Source organism: Coccinella septempunctata, chromosome 4, assembly GCF_907165205.1.
Source record: "Coccinella septempunctata chromosome 4, icCocSept1.1, whole genome shotgun sequence".
In the NCBI taxonomy this organism is placed as follows: domain Eukaryota; kingdom Metazoa; phylum Arthropoda; class Insecta; order Coleoptera; family Coccinellidae; genus Coccinella; species Coccinella septempunctata.
The window spans coordinates 40,961,669-40,980,070 of NC_058192.1; the positions used below are offsets into that span (position 1 = coordinate 40,961,669).

Below are 18,402 nucleotides of genomic sequence, written 5' to 3' on the forward strand. Positions count from 1 at the left end.
ACAGATTTTGTAGGAAACTTTACTGTTCGTCAAATTTTCTTTCAATTTATTGAACATTTCAGAACCTGTTCTCTCACAATAATTATTTTTGAATTTTTTTACCCACAAATTCTGAAAATCCCTTTTATTGGGAAAATAATGACGATCCGCTGAAAACGTATTATATTCTTCTCCTCATTCTTCCATTTTTTTTAAGCAGAAACTATGATACGCTGAAGACACCAAGTGATCTCTTTCAAAATATTCTAATATTTCTTGCTTTCGGCTATAGGGCGTCGAATGAGTGCAGCAGCGCTAAGGATGGTGTGATTATGTTTTTTTGAAAACTGGATTATACAGGGCCAATCTTGTCCCAGAACATCAGGAGATTTGGCTCTCGATTTATTTTTCCTAATAACTCCCTTGAGTAAAAATCTCAATATGTTCAATTCTCTGTAAATATTGAATTGATGTGGCCGATAATTGATGAAAATCAATGGAAGGATCACCATTGATTCGATTAATTATTTCAGTGATTCTAGTCTTCAGTTGGTCCAAATTAAAGCTTGTTAATTGAAAAATAGAATTCTTGAGATGAGGCCAGAGGATGAAATCGCATGGTGTCAAAACACACGGTCTTGGAGGAAATTCATGTTCGGTATTAAGGCTTATGAGCCGATTCTGAGAAACATTCCGAAGAGTAGATGTTCTGGTTCCATCTTGTGGGAAATAACTATTGACTATTGGACCATTTATCAATTCAATTAAGCTTTGAAAGACATGATTATTTTTTGACAGGTGGAGAATCTCGACTATCAATGGTGATGTATTAGAAGGTTAATCGGGCATGTAGTCCATGGTACAAAATTTTCTGGTTTTTGGATACTCCACATCCTCATATTTTGAGAGTTGACATACCCAGAAAGACTTACCAGGCTTCGTCAGAAAAAAGAAATTTGATCCAGGTGATCATAGAATTAGTTGAGAAACCGCTAAGAGAAAGCCATCCTACAAGGATAATCAACATCTTCAATTTTCGAATAACAGGTCAATCTAATGGAAACAAATTTTCTTTGAAATTGTGTGACAGGTTCCAACGGAGAGTCAGCATTTGAGATGATACCAAAACATGATTCCTGGAGGTTCTGTCACCACATTCTCAATAATGTTGATTAAATCTGTTTTTTTTTTCTCTGGTTGAACACTTTGCTATTTTTCTTTGAACAACACATGAATCACGGAAAATGCTAACGCATCGCGAAAACTGTACTTTGGATTGATTGACAGCAACTTTGGGGTACTCGATCCAGAAGTCGCTAAAACATTTACCAATAGAATATTTCTACTCGTTTTCTATTCTCTCCCCATTTCTGAAATAGGATTCAAAAATAGATGCTTTTTTTAAGTCGTCGTCGGTAAAAACCATCTTTATGATTTGCTAATAATTTTAATACAACAATTAATCTGGTCAATGGTACGACAGAAACTAAGAATAAGGCTCAAGCACAGAATATCGTCCATCAAAATTCTTTAGCCTACGACATGGATAAATTTTCGATTTCAAATTTCCTCAGGGTAACTTGGCATAAAATGTGTTTTCACAAAATAGTGAATACAGTAGATATTAATTTTGTATATTACTTTTTACTCACTCTGTATATGTTTGTGCAAGTTATGGTGAAACATCCTGTGTATATTCTATATCAAAAATTGGTGAAAATGGCATGCAACAATTCAAAATGACAAATAATAACTCACATGATCAGAATGGCCAGGTACAGATCTGAGGGCGTTTTTGAGGAACATCCCAGGAGTTGTAACAGTCTCGCCATTTACTTCCGTTTCTTGCGGTGTATGATCTTCGCTTAGTCTGACTAACACATGAGCGATAGAGGTAAGGATTAATTTGCTTATTTTAAGAACCACCAGATAGGCTGCACGTTTTGTAGCATTGTCAGCGCCCGACATAAAGTTATTTTTGGTCAACATTTCCAAAAATAAATGTGCAAAGCCACTCGTCATGAAGCAGTATTGGAATTCATAAGTTTTCTCGGTAAGATCCAGAGCCGGCATCAGCATGGCATACAAAACTTCCAAATTATATAAAACCTAAAAACAAAACAAAAAATTCAAAGATATATAGGTAGTTGTTTTTAATAGGTATAAATTTCCATCATGGTACATACCTCAGATGGTGTTCCTTTTGTAAGGACCTGATCAAGGGATAGCTTCTGTTCAACAGGCAGAGAATTGCTCATTAACAGAGATACCCAATTTTCCATTGTGGTGCTGTCACAAGGTATAATCTGTAGTAAAGACCATGCACCGTCTCTGAGGGGTGTGAAACCCAAATCACTTCCTAACTGATAAAGTTGACAAAAAAAACGAGCATACACGTAATGACTAGACATCATAACTCCAGGAAGAAAATTTTCCACTAGTTTTCCTGGTGAGATAACAGAAGGAACTGAATTTTCTGTGTCAATCGTAGGACCATCATATGGATGTTGAGGAGATGAAGTTGAGCTATCAGAACTGCTATCCTGAGATGATGCCATATTAGAATTCATCTGAATAATCTTAGCAGAAATCAACTGAAAAAAAAATTTTCATTCCATAAATTAGCTCATAGAATGATATTCTGATTGCTTATTTATTCATTACAGAAAAGAGTCGAGTGAGAACCTATAAAAGACTAAGAATATAAATTTGATAAAAATGAACACAAAATTCTAAATAATCAATTGAAACGTGAAGAAAAAAAAAGGTTATGCTCTCACTATGCACCAACAAACTAAATCGAAATTTACGCAATCCCGAAAAAATTAACCCAATTGAATACACCATTAGGCATCATACAATCTTATATTAAGTCCTTTCGTCTGTTTCATGGTGTAGTGTAATCTACACTTCACTTTGAATCAGATTATTTCCAGTGTAGTTACGCAAACGAATGAAAAAAATCAATGAAGTTAGGTTGTTACGCTCATAGACTAATAATTTTAATTTAATCTATGGTTGGACATTTGGTGAATATATAATAATAATAATAATAGGTCTTTATTTTAACCTCAGCGATGTCAAGCCATAGCTTGACCATTATAATATGCATTGCAAACTATATCAAAATACTAGTCAGATTCAACCACAATTGATAAAAACTTTACACACAAGAAAAAAATTACCAGTCCGTTCGGGCATTACTTGGTAATTCTTTTGCCATCTTTCTGACGATTCAGAATATAACTCCTAAGGTGATATTTGAAGCTTTTACGCTTGTCCTTAATATTTTGCGGGATATCATTATTATTATTTTTTACTATTGAATGAAATAAGAGCTGAGGTTTGGAACCTATAAAACCTCAGAAGGAAAAAAAATATTAAAATAGAAGTACACCAGAAACAGAAACAGAGACATCTGTCGTATATTGATTTGAACGCATTGACAGAAGGAGCTCCAACAATATCCGCCGGCAGATTGTTCCAGACGTTGAACACTGAATACGCATTTGGCAAAAACTGCTGTCTTGTAGTTGTTCTGACATTTTGTTTCAGAAGCTTGTATTCATGACCACGTAGATGATTCAAATTGAAGAAAAAGGAGTTAACATGATCGAGTCCGTAGAGCGTTTAGTGTGTGGCTCTATATGTAATTATTAGATATACTCTCAAGCGACGCTCTGCAACTGATGGTAGGTAGAGTGGTTTGAGTCGTTCTTCATAGGTGGGTCTAGACTGAACATATGGGATCCTTATAGCCCAACTATGTACCCTCTCAAGAGCTTCGATATCTCGTACCAGGTGGACTGGAAAACTCCAGAATAGGTGGAATATAAGTGGTATAGATGTTCGCACAAACTTCGGGGTGACATCCATTGAAAGCTTTGCTCATCAAGTAGATCGTTTCTAGCACACCACAAGCTCACGACAAGCACACGACTCGACAGTAATACCCTTGTCCCTGTTTTCCCTACCTTGCCCTTCAGTAGAATAGGTACAATTTGGTACCACAGATGGTGGGTTTCCGCTGTACGAACATTTGTTGACACGAAAAATATCGGGTGTAATCAGCTTGCCGACAACGTCTTATCGAATCAGAGATCGATAAGTTCTCGAAAGATTGTCAATTGATCGTGATACCACTGCAGTTCGTTGACATTTTTTGATATACGAGTATCATCTTTTTGGGGTTTCGCAAATTGTTTCATCGATTGAAGACAGAAATCTGGAAAAATCATTAACGGATGCGCTGAGTTTTGTTAGGTGCTACTCGATTGTGCCAATTTATCTTAAATTTTTCTGAGGAAGGCATGGAAAACATATCAGTATATAGACACATTTGACTTACCATTTTATCCCTAAGAGGTATTTGAGAGAGAAGCTTCTTATCCTCGGTCGAATCCAAGCATTCTCCATTCAAAGATAGTTCCAATTTACAATGAATTCCTGGTTTGATTCTTCTTGATATATTCTTTCTGAGTGATGCAACAGTATCATTTGAATGAGTAAATAATTCCAAATCTTCCACGGGCCTATTAGGACTAGAAAACCTTATAATGAGGGCAAGATGTTTTCCTCTGTAGGCTCTGTATAAAGGTAATATTTTTCTGTCCCCAATGAAAGCGTTGTCGCACTCGCTCAAATACTCATGAAGTACTCTGATAACACGACACAATTTGACAGCTTCTGCTCTGATACGATTCTGTAGTTGGTTCGAATCAAATTTTTTATCATTTTCGGACTCTTGTAAGACAGTCACGGTATCGTAATGGGCTCTCAGTCTGTCATAACATTCAGTTATAAAATTCTCATGAAACTGCATTTGAGCCCTCATAAGCTTAGGGCCCAAATTAGTGCTCACTTCTTTTAGAATTTCTATTGCTTTAAATGCTATATCTTCACCACAAATTGTAACAATTTTCCATAAATAATCTAAACCTATCAAATCTAAATCTTCAGTTAAATGTGACCTTCTTTTAACTTTCAGTTTTCCTTCTTTCATATTAACTGCCTTGAAAAATCTCTCAAAACATTTAATACCACTTTCTGTTACCAAAGTGGGATCCAATTGAAGAATGTTATTCTCAAAAAAATCTTTATTGATACCAGGATCTAAATCTGGTTCATCTCCCATCAATTTAGAAAACCATTTGAAACAAGCTTCTCGGTCAGACTGGAAAACAGCTTTTTCTGCTAAGCACTGCCATATTTGTTTTGCCTGATCAGAACACAGCCACAATTGACCATCCTTGAGAAGAAATCTGAAAAAAAAACTAAAAGAATAAAAAAAATTAGAAACTGCACTAGTACTGTTAATGACACTATCAGTTTCTGGAAATTTCAGTGTGAGAATAACGGTATATGTTACGGCTGAAGATGTAGCAGGTGTGAGCATAAACTTAAGATTAGCCGGCTAAAGTTCGATAAAATATTCATGTGCGTCAAGGAATTTCATCTATAGCCGGTTAATGTGCACATTACCCGAAGCGAAACGGCTAAAAATTAATTCGATGGATACGCCGAGGATTTTGTCTCATTAATGGGATAAGACGATACGCGTAGGCGGAAGTGTTTTCGTTTCAATTTTTTTAAATCTAAATAATTGATCAGACGATGTTACGTTACATAAGGCCCATTGGTATTCAGGTCAAACATTCAGGCCCAGTTTCACAATCATTGGTAACCAGTGGTGGTTTGCTAAGCACTACCTGTCAGTTAATCCAAGGTTTAAAAAGCTGCTCGTTTCACAACAAAAAATGAGTGATGGTTATTTGACCATTGGTTAATTTTTTTTTCTGAGCGTTGGTAATGTTTTTCGTGTACGATAGATCTACTTTTGGGTTATTTATTACTGACATTTCGTATTTCTGTGACATAAGAGCTTTAGAATATAGAAATTGTTATGAAAAAACAACGAATAAAGCGTATGAGTACCGTTCGAATGTTGGAGCATCTGTGCCAATAGAAATTATTACTTCATTGAAAAATTCAAATAAAATTTATAACTTAAGTCCCTTAAATAATTTATATTTATCTATGAGGTATCTTCATCAACAATTCTTCAAAAGCCTATTTTTATTGATTTTTTGAGTTTGGATTGAAATGCTCTGATCTATTTCGAAAATTCAAATTTCATCACTCTAATTTAACATATTTGCATAATAACTATTAATAAGATTCAGTCTAGTTCTTCTACTCGTAGTTCTATTATTTGACAATAATTCTTGATCCCCTATAGGGCAACATTTTGATATAAATTCATTGCTTCTTCTTCTCCTCTTGAAGGAGGTTGTCCTTCATTTTCATTACAAGTTATGTTATGTAAAAAAACAACTGTGGACTTAATCATTGCTTGCATCTATACTATTCTCATCGAAGGAGCTGCGATTCTTCGCTTCCAAATGCCTTCCTTTCCACTGTATTTCTGAATCCACAGAAGAAATCCAGGTCGGCATATTCCTCAAAATAATTCCTCCTAGCTCAAATTCTTCTGGGCCTCACTGTTTCCTCATCACTACTATGAGTATTCACATCATAATCGTCCACGATGTTCGTAAATAATAACCAATAAACACCCAATACATGTAAAACGCTTCCTAACCAGTAATCTCGAAGAAATGCTGGTCTCTGACCATAGACTTATAATACATGGACTCACTGTCACGTGACTTTTCAGTAGATCGAGAGGTTGGGTGCATTAAAGAGAGAAGAGCTTATGCGTTCTAATCGAATAAGAAAGAGATGAACTGATTCCGTGTGGGCAATGTCAAAATCATATTATGGATATAAACAAATATGTGACGCAGACGTTGCCCACAAGGTGTTCATACGTTGATTATTATTCATATTATATTTATTCTTGAATGAAACTCACATAATTTTTATATTTTCCATTTCGAAGGAATGTTAAGGAATTCCTGTTTGCCTTCTCGGAAGCTTGTTGAACATTTATTATGGAAAATTTTTACAATTTTCGCAGTCATTGCCCACAAGGTGTTGATACGTTGATTATTAATCTCATTACATCTATTCTTGAATAAAACTCACATATTTTTTTAAAAATTCATTTCGAAGGAATGCTTTGAAATTCCTGTGTGTCTTCTCGGAAGCTTGTTGAAAATTTATCAAGGAAAATTCTCGCATAAACTTGTGTTCTATAACCTTTTGACAGCTTGCCCACAAACTCTCCATCTTATTCAACCTACCGACCTCTCTCTCACAGGCGGAGTCCATGTTATTATAAGTCTATGTCTCTGACAGAACTCAAAATATCTTATCTATGCAGAAAAGCAAACGCCACGAAAATTCTATGTCCAGGTAACTCTTAGTTAACTCATGAAATTTTCGGGATTAAGTCAACCACAAGTTAACTTTAGGTCAAACGATAAACCACATTTTGTGAAACAGAATTTTTGATTTAACCACTGGTCACTGCATAACTTTGGGTTAACCATATATTGTGAAACTGGGCTTAAATGTTATTTTCACTTATTCAGGAAATTCTGCCTTTCAAATCGAGTCTAAGTTTTTCAAATTCAACAAATTCAAATCACACATACAGAAGTTGGATATAATTCTTTTTCCGTGACCAGAAGTATATTTTCTCCACCACTCAAAATTGGCTTTAGTGAAAAATATTCCACGAAATAGAAACGATGGTTTCTAATTTTTCAATTTCCTTTCAACCTTGTAACGGGTTTTCCTCGGTGTACTCGAGCGCCAGCTATTCTTAAGGGAGAATAGCAAACCTACCCTGGCAGCTACTAGCCGGAGACAAGGTTCCCTGGTGTCTAGGGTGTTAGCGACGCCCAATGATAGTCAGAACCAACGTACACAACTTTTATTTGTCGACTCGTAACAAGGGAACACAAATGGCACTATTACAAAATTCTTACAGTGACTCGAAATCAGTGAGCTTTACGTGGCAAAACGGACGGAATGACACGGGATCCGATCTCAAACGTTATACGGGGGTTAACGGACTTGTTCGCCAGCCAGAACCTGAGACGTACACTTGACGGACAGATATCGGACTTCAGCCAGGTTAGGGGATGAAAGACGGCACAGAATTACGACGGCTCACCCTTAGGCTCGTTCGGCACTCCCCGGGTATCCACACCAGCAGAATGCCTCCCTAACCGTAGGGGTGAACACAGGAACGTGTTAAAAGACGGGACCTGAGGAAAGGGTGCGCCACCCCAAAGTGTCATCGGTACCCCCGGGTATCCACACCAGCAGGGTACTTTAACGACAGTAGGGGTGGAACTAGGTAAGACGGGAAATTTCAGGAAAGGGTGAGCCACCCCAAAGTGCCTTCGGTACCCCCCGGGTATCCACACCAGCAGGGTACGTTAATGACAGTAGGGGTGGAACTCATACTCGGGTATAAGAGGGATGCAGACGGAAACTGAAGTTCCAATATTATATAAAAAAAGATAACGGAGTGTCGTCTTACCTCTGGTTCTAATGGGTAGTTCACTCACAACGGCAATAATAATAAAAAAAAAAGAAAAAAAACTAACGCGTATTCTAAAATTCCCCAAAGTAAAACAAAAAAATAAGCAATTCTCAAGAGGCCCAAAAAATCAAATTGACAGCAAATGATCACGGCGGATAGTCACTCGGAATTCCAGACGGCAATTAATTTGGAAGTGAGTGAACTGCGGGGGGACATCTGATTTTATACCCACAGGGGGGTGCGGAAATCAGATGTGCCCGACAGTCGAAATTCGGTAAATTTGCGTCGACGAAGACGTTTTAATTTCGACTTATCTGTGCTAGCGAACAAAAAAAACTCGGTTATCTTCCAATTCGGGATGTTTTATACGGTCCGACATCATTTTTAGGAAATAAAAACGGAATAAAAACGGTGCGGTATGTTTACAATTCCGAACGATGTCGGAATCTTGAATTGGAAATTGAAAATATTTTTCTGAAAATTAATTCAAAACAAAATTATTTAAAAATATAAACTAAAATAATTATTCTAAAATGAGGGGGTAGGTTTGAAAACTACCCTCTCGTTACAACCTTAATACGGACATAGGTTTTTTGAAGAAGTCTATAGTCTATACTTCGCGGCATCATAATTCCCTTGTCAAATTATGAATAATAACTGTTCAAATTAGCGAACTTCGAAAAGGAAATGATATTTTGAATATTGAGTTAACATACCACAGAGAATTACTCAAGGAATCCCGAGAAAAAATTAAATACCGGTGGAAAATAACGCCCTTCTGAAAAATCATAGTGTAGATGAAAAAAATACTGATAACTCAATCAAAGTTAAATCACAGACAATATAAAGACAAAAGTCAAGACAGAAGAGCTGCGAAAGATAATGAAATGTCATATGCCAAAAAAATCTGCAGAGGGTATTTTGGAACTACCGTCTCCCAGAACCAATGCAGCAGATAAGTCAAAAAGTCAAAAAGGTTATGTGAACATAGAATGTCAAATCAGTCTAAACAGCAAACAAACGTCAGCACAGGATGGGGAATGGACAACGATTTTACGCAATAAAAATAAAACCAAACCTCAAAGTGAAGTAATATGCACAGACTTAAAAAAACGACAAATTACATAATAAAAGGAGCTGCTAAACGAAAATGGATCTATGTCGGCAGGATTCAAGGCAACGACATTACTGAAGAGCAAATAAAAGATTACCTTGGAGAAATGAGTCAAAATGAGGAAATAGACAGGGTCGTGACACTCTCTTACCCCCACTCCAAATCGCATATTTAGTTCTAATCGCATCGATAAGATGACTCTGTTGATCGTTTAAACCCTTGGAACATAGATATTTATGTTCTAATAACAGAATAACAGATAACAGAATCATAAATAAAAATGAAATTAATTTGTCAAATATCAATGTCACTGTTGTCTTCAATGGATATGTACAAATTCGAATATATTTTTATTGGGCGGAAAATTATCAAAAGATCAGCTGAAAATCTCACCTTCGAAAGAAGAATTTCTTCAGAGAAATCGAGTGATTAGTAAAAGAACACGTCTTGGGACAGTTCAAGATATCTTCCAAAAAATGGTATTGAAAACTTATTGTGTATTTGGATGTGAGGATGTTGTTCGTAAGAGACATCGGTTTCCAAAACTAAGACAGCTCCTTTTAAAAAGTGGGTTGAAATCATCAAGCCAAAATATTACCAAGATTTATCTGTTGAGCAGATATACAACAGGTATTATGTATGTGATGCTCATTTTAGCTGATTTACCTATTCGAAAATTAGTTTGTTTTCACAAACCCAAAGATAAAAGATATAAGTTATTGTATTAAGTTGACTCAAATAGATGTGAGGAGTTGAAATATAATTACCATTTCAATAAGGGGTATGTAAACAGAAATGTACTGTATTGAATAAACATTCATTTTTCTAATGTCTTACAAACTTATCTCAATGCTTGTGATTTTAATGAACATTGGATTTTTAAGGTTTTGAGTGGATGGAGGAGTTGTATAAATCTGTATCAAACATTCACATACATCTGCTATTATTGAAAAAGTATTTCCGATATAATTTTTCATTTTAGGTCGTGAGCTCACGGAGGCAACTTATGTAGCAAACCAGTCTTCAATAGCCTTATTGGTGATATAGGCGTAAATGTCGAGTTTTATGGCGATCTCACCAATCAGGTAGAAGACCGATTTGCAACATAAGTTGCTTCCGTGTGATCACGGCATAAAATCAACAAATAAAATAATTCGAATTTGCGCCAAAGCGGTTATTTGAATTTCGCGCTAAATTCGATTTTTTGTATCGATAAGTTGGGTCTCTGTAATTCGTAGTTCAAATCGCACCGTGTAGATGGCGGCGGCAAACAGCGTTTTTCACCATATTAGGGAAGTGTCGTATCTATATGATTCTGTTATCTGTGGAAATAGAAGTAAAAAAGCAGAATACACAAGGCAGCAATTCAGCTTTCAGTGTTGCGGTACAAACAGATGAGTTGTTTAAATCAATCTGCAGCCCTGAAATCTGGCCTGAAGGGGTCTTAGTGAGGGAATTTCCTTTAGGAACTTATTTCAAAAACCCGGTACAAGAGGGTAGAGGAGCTGTCGCCTCTCAATTCAACTGAATACACGGGTCTTATTACTCTTATTTCTGTTCTTCACCAAAATGTTCAGTCTATAACCAATGTAATCGATAACATAGAAGACATGACACAAACTTTGGATAACTTGAAAGCAATATGTGTAACTGAACATTGAAAAAGTTTTGAACAACTTCAGAACCATATCATCAGAGGTTTTCAAATAACTAGTGCCTCCTGTCGTAGCGAATACAAACATGGAGGAAGTGCCATTTATTTAAAAAAAGGTATTCAATATCAAGAAAGGAAAGATACTGTTAAACTTTCAATTGAGAAGATATTGGAAATTGCCTCAATTGACATGAAAATAGGTAATAATAATCACTATAATATCCCTGTACACAGAAAAACTGAAAGAGGAACTGACAGAATACAAAATAAACACTAAAAATATTTACCAAATGAAAGGAACAAAAAACCCATCCTACTTGGTTATCACAGATCAGAAAACCAAACTAAGTTTCCTGACAACAACACCAACTTCACTGTAGTGACATGGGAAAGGCACTACTCAAACAAAAAAATCACCCTGTGTAGAAGATGCCAATCCTGGTTGCATCCTCGAATTGCTACAGCCCATACAAGTGCTTGAAATGTGCAGAAGGTCATCTAACAATGAACTGCACAAAACGAGAGAAACACCAGCAAAATTCGCAAATTATGATGGAAATCACCCTGCGAATGGCATGCGAAACATATCTGAAAATTTTGGAAACTGAGAACAGCCAACAAAAATGTACAAGAAACTCCAAAGAAACACGTACCAGCATCACCGAAGGTAAATCCCTGGGAGGAACGTCGAAAACAACAGGAGAAAAAAAAATCAAGAAAAGGAAGAACACAAAATGCCACATTCCGCAATGAGTATAAAAAACTAAATATCTAGGAATGGAACTTGATTCCCGACTGAATTTTCACAAACACATCGAAAACTCACTGGGAAAAGCCTACGCGGCGAAAGAAATATCTACATTCTCTATAGTACAAAAACAGTTGGAACCAAAAAATAAAAAATCATTCATACTTCGTTAATTCGACCAATTATGGCATATGCTGCACCTGCTTGGTGTCACTTAAAACCAATACCCTTAAGTCCCTTGCAGAAATTCCAGAACCGAATATTGAGAATGATCTTGAATGAAAACAGATATACAAGAATAGCCACTCTCCGCGATTAATCTGGAATTGTGACCATTAAGGAACACATGGATAAATTAGTTTCCAAATTTTATGAAAAATCATGTTATGTGAGCGATCCCGTCAGTCGGATAACTATAACTCGATCCACAAATAAGAATCGAAATGAAAAGCATGTTCTCCCTTACGAACATCCTCCAATCTTTTTCAAAAGATATGAGCAGTATCCGAGTTCTTTCATTAATTGAAAGTGTATAATTAAATTATGAAAACACAATTCTAAAGAAATTGTAAAACCAAGAGCAGGGTTTTTTTACTTTTATTTCCCTGCGAAAGTAATCACAATCACAGTATTCTATCACAATGTAAAACATGTTAATACTCCGTAATATCACAAGGTTCTGTACCATTGTCCCAAAAAGATAGGTATACATATATATTTAGAAACTATCATTGGTGTTTTTATAACATAAAAAAAAACATTTTTTTGTAAATACTGTATGAAATAATGTTTAATAAAGTCTATCTCTCTCTCTTTGACGAGGTCAAACAACCATTATCAGCATCTGCTTTTCTTCGGTGGAGCGTACTCCATGATTCAGAATCATCGCCCGGTGTGCGTCCGACGTCTGAAACGGTTGTTCTATTGGTTCTCGGACCGTTAAGTGCCGTTAAAGAGCGCGTTGGGCAACGTTCGACGTTGATTCCGAACACGACCCATTGGGTGGCCCTGAGCCCTGATGATGGCAAATTGGATAGCTCATTCAGATCTAACACCGATATTCATATCGGCGGGTGGTATTTATCTGATTTAATTCTTATTATTTAAGTTAATCCTAGATTAATTTTGACAGTTCTCTACAATTATTAGGGTTAATCTAGGATCGACTTAAATTTCGGCTGAATCCTGAAATGATCAACCGGACCTCGGAGGGTTGTATGTAAGCAGAGGCTGCTCGAAAATAGTATATTAAAGTATAAGTGGATATTGAGGTCTCAAAAACACGCGCGATTTTTCGAGTACTTCGGATTTACCGTCGTAGAACAAGTGTTTTAAAGACCACGAATAATACTTCACACTATCTTTTTTTTATTGTTCGAATTTGAAAATATAGATATTGATTTAAAAATTACAAAAGATGTAAATAAGAACTAATAATTAAATAGTTGAGATCGTGAAGTTATAATTCTATACATTCCGTTGTCAAGACAATGAGAAACATAATTTGCCATCTGTCACATAAGATTAATTTATTGTTTTCACCATTGTCATCACAGTTGTTCTTGGTTATGCTTCGTTTCAAAATGAGTTGCGATATTGATTATTTGAACAGTAAAGAGGAATACACCAAAAATCAGAACTTGCATATAAAAAAATTCGGTAAGTTCATTGAATGGATGGAAAAGCACAACTTGACTGATATAGATGAATGAATTTTACTTGCTTACTTTCAAAAAATGTCAGAGCACTACAAGACATCAACAATGTGGGCTCTTCATTCAAAATTGCAATGTATATTGAATGTTGAGAATACACAAAGGAGTTGACATAAAATCATTTGTGAAAGTTTACGCATTCATGAAGGCAATTATCAAAAATGACGTAGTCAAGAAAATATATTCCAAGAAGACGACTTGGGAAAATTTTTCTTAGATGCACCGGACATAGCGTATTTATTTTTGAAAGTGGTAGCCATTTGCGGCATTTTTGGTCCTTGCAGAAGATGTAAATGATGTGACTTACGCTTACATGATATCAAGGAAGAAGAAAAATTGTTACTATTCGACCATCTAAGAGAGTAAAAGCTAAACATTTTACTGTTAGCGATAGTGATGGGATTAGATATGTGCATTTGGTTGAGCAATATTTATCATTGCGCCCCTAAAATTTGAGTACAGACCGAGTTTTCTTACGGTATGATAAGGGGAAGTGCACCAATCAAGTGGTTGGTATAAATACTTTTGGGTTATGTCCCTTGAAAATTGCATATTTTGAAGAGAATGTAAGTAATAAGAAAAATGTTTCGCACATTATTGGTAGTGCTGTGAGTGGAAGTGCTGCTTCACTGACATTCGAAAATGTTAATATTAGTTTGAACAGCATTTCCTTTGAAACAATACAAACTGTATCTTTCTTTCATATTTTAAAAATTTAGATTAGATTGTTGAATATTTGAATGAAGTATTTCAAGTATTTGTATTTCATTCAACATTTCAAGGTAATTTTGACAGACTAATAATTAAAAGTTGATGATTGAAGTTAGATTTCATGATGTTTGTGATGATGAGTAACCATGACAACATTAAAACACGTGTGTTTTAATGTGGCATTTGAAAACGCTGAGGCTTACTTGAAATGAGCAAAATAGGGTAGCAATATGAAAATTAAATACATGAAAGATCCACAATAAAAATTTCATAAACATACCTTAAAAAATTGAGGCGTTCCTGAACCTGCAAAGTATGAGAATATCGCCCATCGGGTGTATATGTTTCACTGGTCAATTCAGGATTTGTCTTGTGCAAATTTCTGAGACGATCCATGTAACTAGTTAAACTATTGGTAACTAAAATGACCAATGAATGCTGATTCTGAAGCCTTTCTATAACCTCCTGTCTGTAAAAAATATGATGACTTCGTTGACTGTGTCCACCATTTGTGCTTTGTTCATATAAAATACAGATCTCTCTAATTTGTTTCAAAGCAGGAAGAACCCATTTATCTCCTCGTTTCAGTTCATCTACACATTTATCTAGCCACACAGTTTTCTGTATATCCCTTTCTTGAGCACAACTGTAATCTAAGATTTTCACATGAGCTGTGAGTGCCTGATCCATTATCTCTGTAGGCACATCTTCTGCGTGAGCTAGATTCCAGAACAAAGTGAGGACTTTGTGTGCCATCACCCCATCTTTATCATCCTCAGCCAATCTTCTTATGAGTTCTAAGAGTCTTTCCCTTTGTTTTTTAGACGCTGATGTCCAGCTAGTTTGAAAACATTCAAATATGTGATCCAACTGCTCAGGGCTGAAATCCCAAGCTAGCTTTGCTAGCAGATCATGCACATTTTTAACGATGGCTTCGTGTTTACCAGCTTGTGCTGCCCATACAGCATTCAAATCTGATAGAGACAAGGCCTTTTCTTTTATAACAAATCGTAAAATTTTCTCCAACTTCTCTACATATTGTGGTTGATGTAGCGAGTCTCTAAGAACAATTTCTAGAACATGGTTTTCATTTATCCATTTCTGTAAATAACAAATAAGAATTAAATGCATCTGATGATAGAGAGAAATTTTTAAGACAAAAACTAGATATTCAAGCAATTCCTTATAAGAAAAAGCCGTTCAATGTTAAGACGTATTTGCCTGTATACAGTTGTTTTGAAGAATCCTCGCATATTTATTTATTTAGTTGCTTTTACATAGGCAATTTTTTTTACGGGATCATCCGCATTTACAAATGAAATATGAGGAAGCAAACAAAAGAAAAGAAACCAATAAAACACAAATCAACCTGTAACACTTGAATAAACTGAAAAACATTTATAACTTTCCCAGCAAATGGCAAACAACAGAAGAGTATGAACACAAATCAATTCAGAAGTTCACTTATCTCGTTTTTCTCTTACACTGACTAACGGCCGTTTTCAATAAGCCTATCTATCCATTGTTTCATTTACTGAAGATAGCAAAACCATCTGATTTCGTTTCTATGATCTAGCTGTAGATATATTTTAGAATGGTTACCAATCGTCAGTAAGTGAAACGATGGATGTATAGGTTTATTGAAAACGGCCGTAAGACTACAACTAAAAAAATCTGAATTTACACCAATGTTGTTAACAAAAGTGGGACATCTAACCATATAAGAGTTTTTTCTATACTTTGAACTTGATCTTGAAACAGTAAGATAATGTGTATGTCTTGAAAAAGAAAATTAGATCATGCATGAGTCTTCTAGATTCCAAAGCAGTCAGATTCAAACTGAGACGTAATAAATGATATTATTACCACGTCTAAAGGCTATAAAATGCAAAAATCTATTCTGAACTCTTTCAAGCGCTCTAGAAATCATCACACGATCAGTAGAACAAACAATAGATGCATTCAACAACACTCCTCACATAACAGCTGAACAAAACTTTTAATGTAGCTTCAGAAAACATTTTGAAATTTCTAATAATGAAACCCGACATTTTCATTGCTTTACCCATGATATCGCTCAGATCAGAGTTGAAGGTTGTATCACTAATCAAGTCGGATAACAAGGTTATCTTGTTCTTTTCAAAATATAGTCATCAACATAGTAGGTAGGTATCAGACGGTGGTCGCCTCGAACGATAAAACGAGATTACTGAGCATTTGCTGATATTCAAAAGCATACGATTAGTCTCACACCAGATCACGTCGTTTCATGTCTCTCCTGATAACTCAACGTCATGATGTCATGAGATTATACGTAAAATTTTAAGTCACCAGTAAGAACAAAAACCTACTATTAAAAAAAAAGGCATTCAAATAATTTTCAAAAAAAAAATGACCGGGTGGGCCCCAAGATGAGATACCAGATCTGACAGGGATAAAAAATGATGTCAGACTTTTTCAACTTCATTGCCTGCATCCTAAACCTTATAAAACTGCACAACCAGCTCAAAAATTCACCACCAACTCCCATTCTACTTAACTTATACAATAAAAGTGTATGATCAATCCGGTCGAAGGCCTTCAGTAAGTCAGTATAAACCGCATCAACTTATTGACGTTATCCATAGCTGAAGGAATATTATCAAGGTGAAGCAGCAAGTTGGTAATCGTCGATTTTTCCTCCGTGAACCCATGCTGTTCATCCATCACAAAATTTTCGGAGTGTAAAAGAATCACAATGCATAGATCCACATAGTACTCCATATTATGCTCGTCACCCTTTTTGAATATTGATACAATAAAACTATTCTTCCAAACTGAGGGAAATGTACCTGATTTAAGTGAGGCATTGAATAAGTTAGTGAGAGGCGAGGTTAAAGAGCAAACACATATCTTTAATAAGCCCGGGGAACAGAATCAGGTCCTATAGAATACTTGTCTCAAAGATTTCGTATCAGATCAACCATCACACTCGACAAAAAAGGTAATTTATGTCCAAACATTCAGGAAATACAAAGTCTTCAGGAATAATGTGCTCCTCGATACAAACTCCAGATAAATATTCCGCGAACATATTCACCAGAAACATTTCGGATTATCAAGTGCACAACTATACATATTATTCACAAAACTATCATAGTTGCGAGCTGAGATTGTCACATTCGGCTATTAATCGGTTCGTTATCAGCCACACTCCAGTCCATTTAAATCTTTTATGATATTTCTTCCTTTGCTTTATCAACACAACTCAAAGATCTTATAAAGGATTTCACAGAACCGATAATTCTATTGTATAGAACAATCTCGAAAATCTTGGAAAAATTACTCGAATGTAGATATAGGCCTGTAATTTTCAACAGACCGTGAACCATATTTGTGGACAGGACATACTTTATTTATTCTTCTTCCAGGAAACCTTCTAGTCGATGCAGACAATTCAAATATGAATTTCAGGGGTCTGACTAAAAATTGGGCACAATTCTTTTTAAAAAAATCCACACAAGAGATCATCTTATTTTTCAAACTTCCAATAGCTCTAGATATTTCATTCTCATCTATTTTTTTGAAAGAAGTAGAAGGCAAGTTCAGCTTGGGCGCATCACCTGGAACAACGTCAGAACTGGAATAAACACCTCTAAAGAAACTAGAGAATCCATCAACAATCTCACTGAGGTTTCTGTTGTCAAAACTCATTTGACCTGGAATTCTAGAAAAATGTTTTTCGAATGAATATTGAAAGAATCGGTCGATTGAACATACTGCGAATAATGATATCCAATATATCACAACATTTTTTACATTTTTTGTGGACCACTCTCTGAATCAGTTCCTACTACGCTTCGACTCTACTATGAATTCGTGGCCGAGGCTGGTGCCGATCACAAGGAAAAAACTGGTAGCTCGTTACCGATGAGAAAGCTCACTTAAAAATAAGTGGGGCGAATTAAATATGGTGTGATCCTGTTTAATATTGAATAATTCATCAACTGGGGTGTAAGGGGGAAGGATGCGTTTTATAGCCTC

The 18,402-nt window shown here is 35.7% G+C and overlaps 1 protein-coding gene across 2 annotated transcripts in view; it reads right to left on the bottom strand.

Annotated features, from left to right (window-relative positions):
- Positions 1 to 18,402, bottom strand: part of LOC123312176 (probable ubiquitin carboxyl-terminal hydrolase FAF-X) — a 108,919-nt gene that overhangs the window by 73,166 nt on the left and 17,351 nt on the right. For both annotated transcript variants that reach the window (XM_044896439.1, XM_044896438.1), the window contains exons 5-8: positions 14,660 to 15,480; positions 4,328 to 5,240; positions 2,166 to 2,573; positions 1,738 to 2,088 (exon numbers count right to left, since the gene is read on the bottom strand). In XM_044896439.1, the coding sequence (XP_044752374.1) occupies positions 1,738 to 2,088; positions 2,166 to 2,573; positions 4,328 to 5,240; positions 14,660 to 15,480 (2,493 nt within the window). The remainder of the gene's footprint in view (positions 1 to 1,737; positions 2,089 to 2,165; positions 2,574 to 4,327; positions 5,241 to 14,659; positions 15,481 to 18,402) is intronic.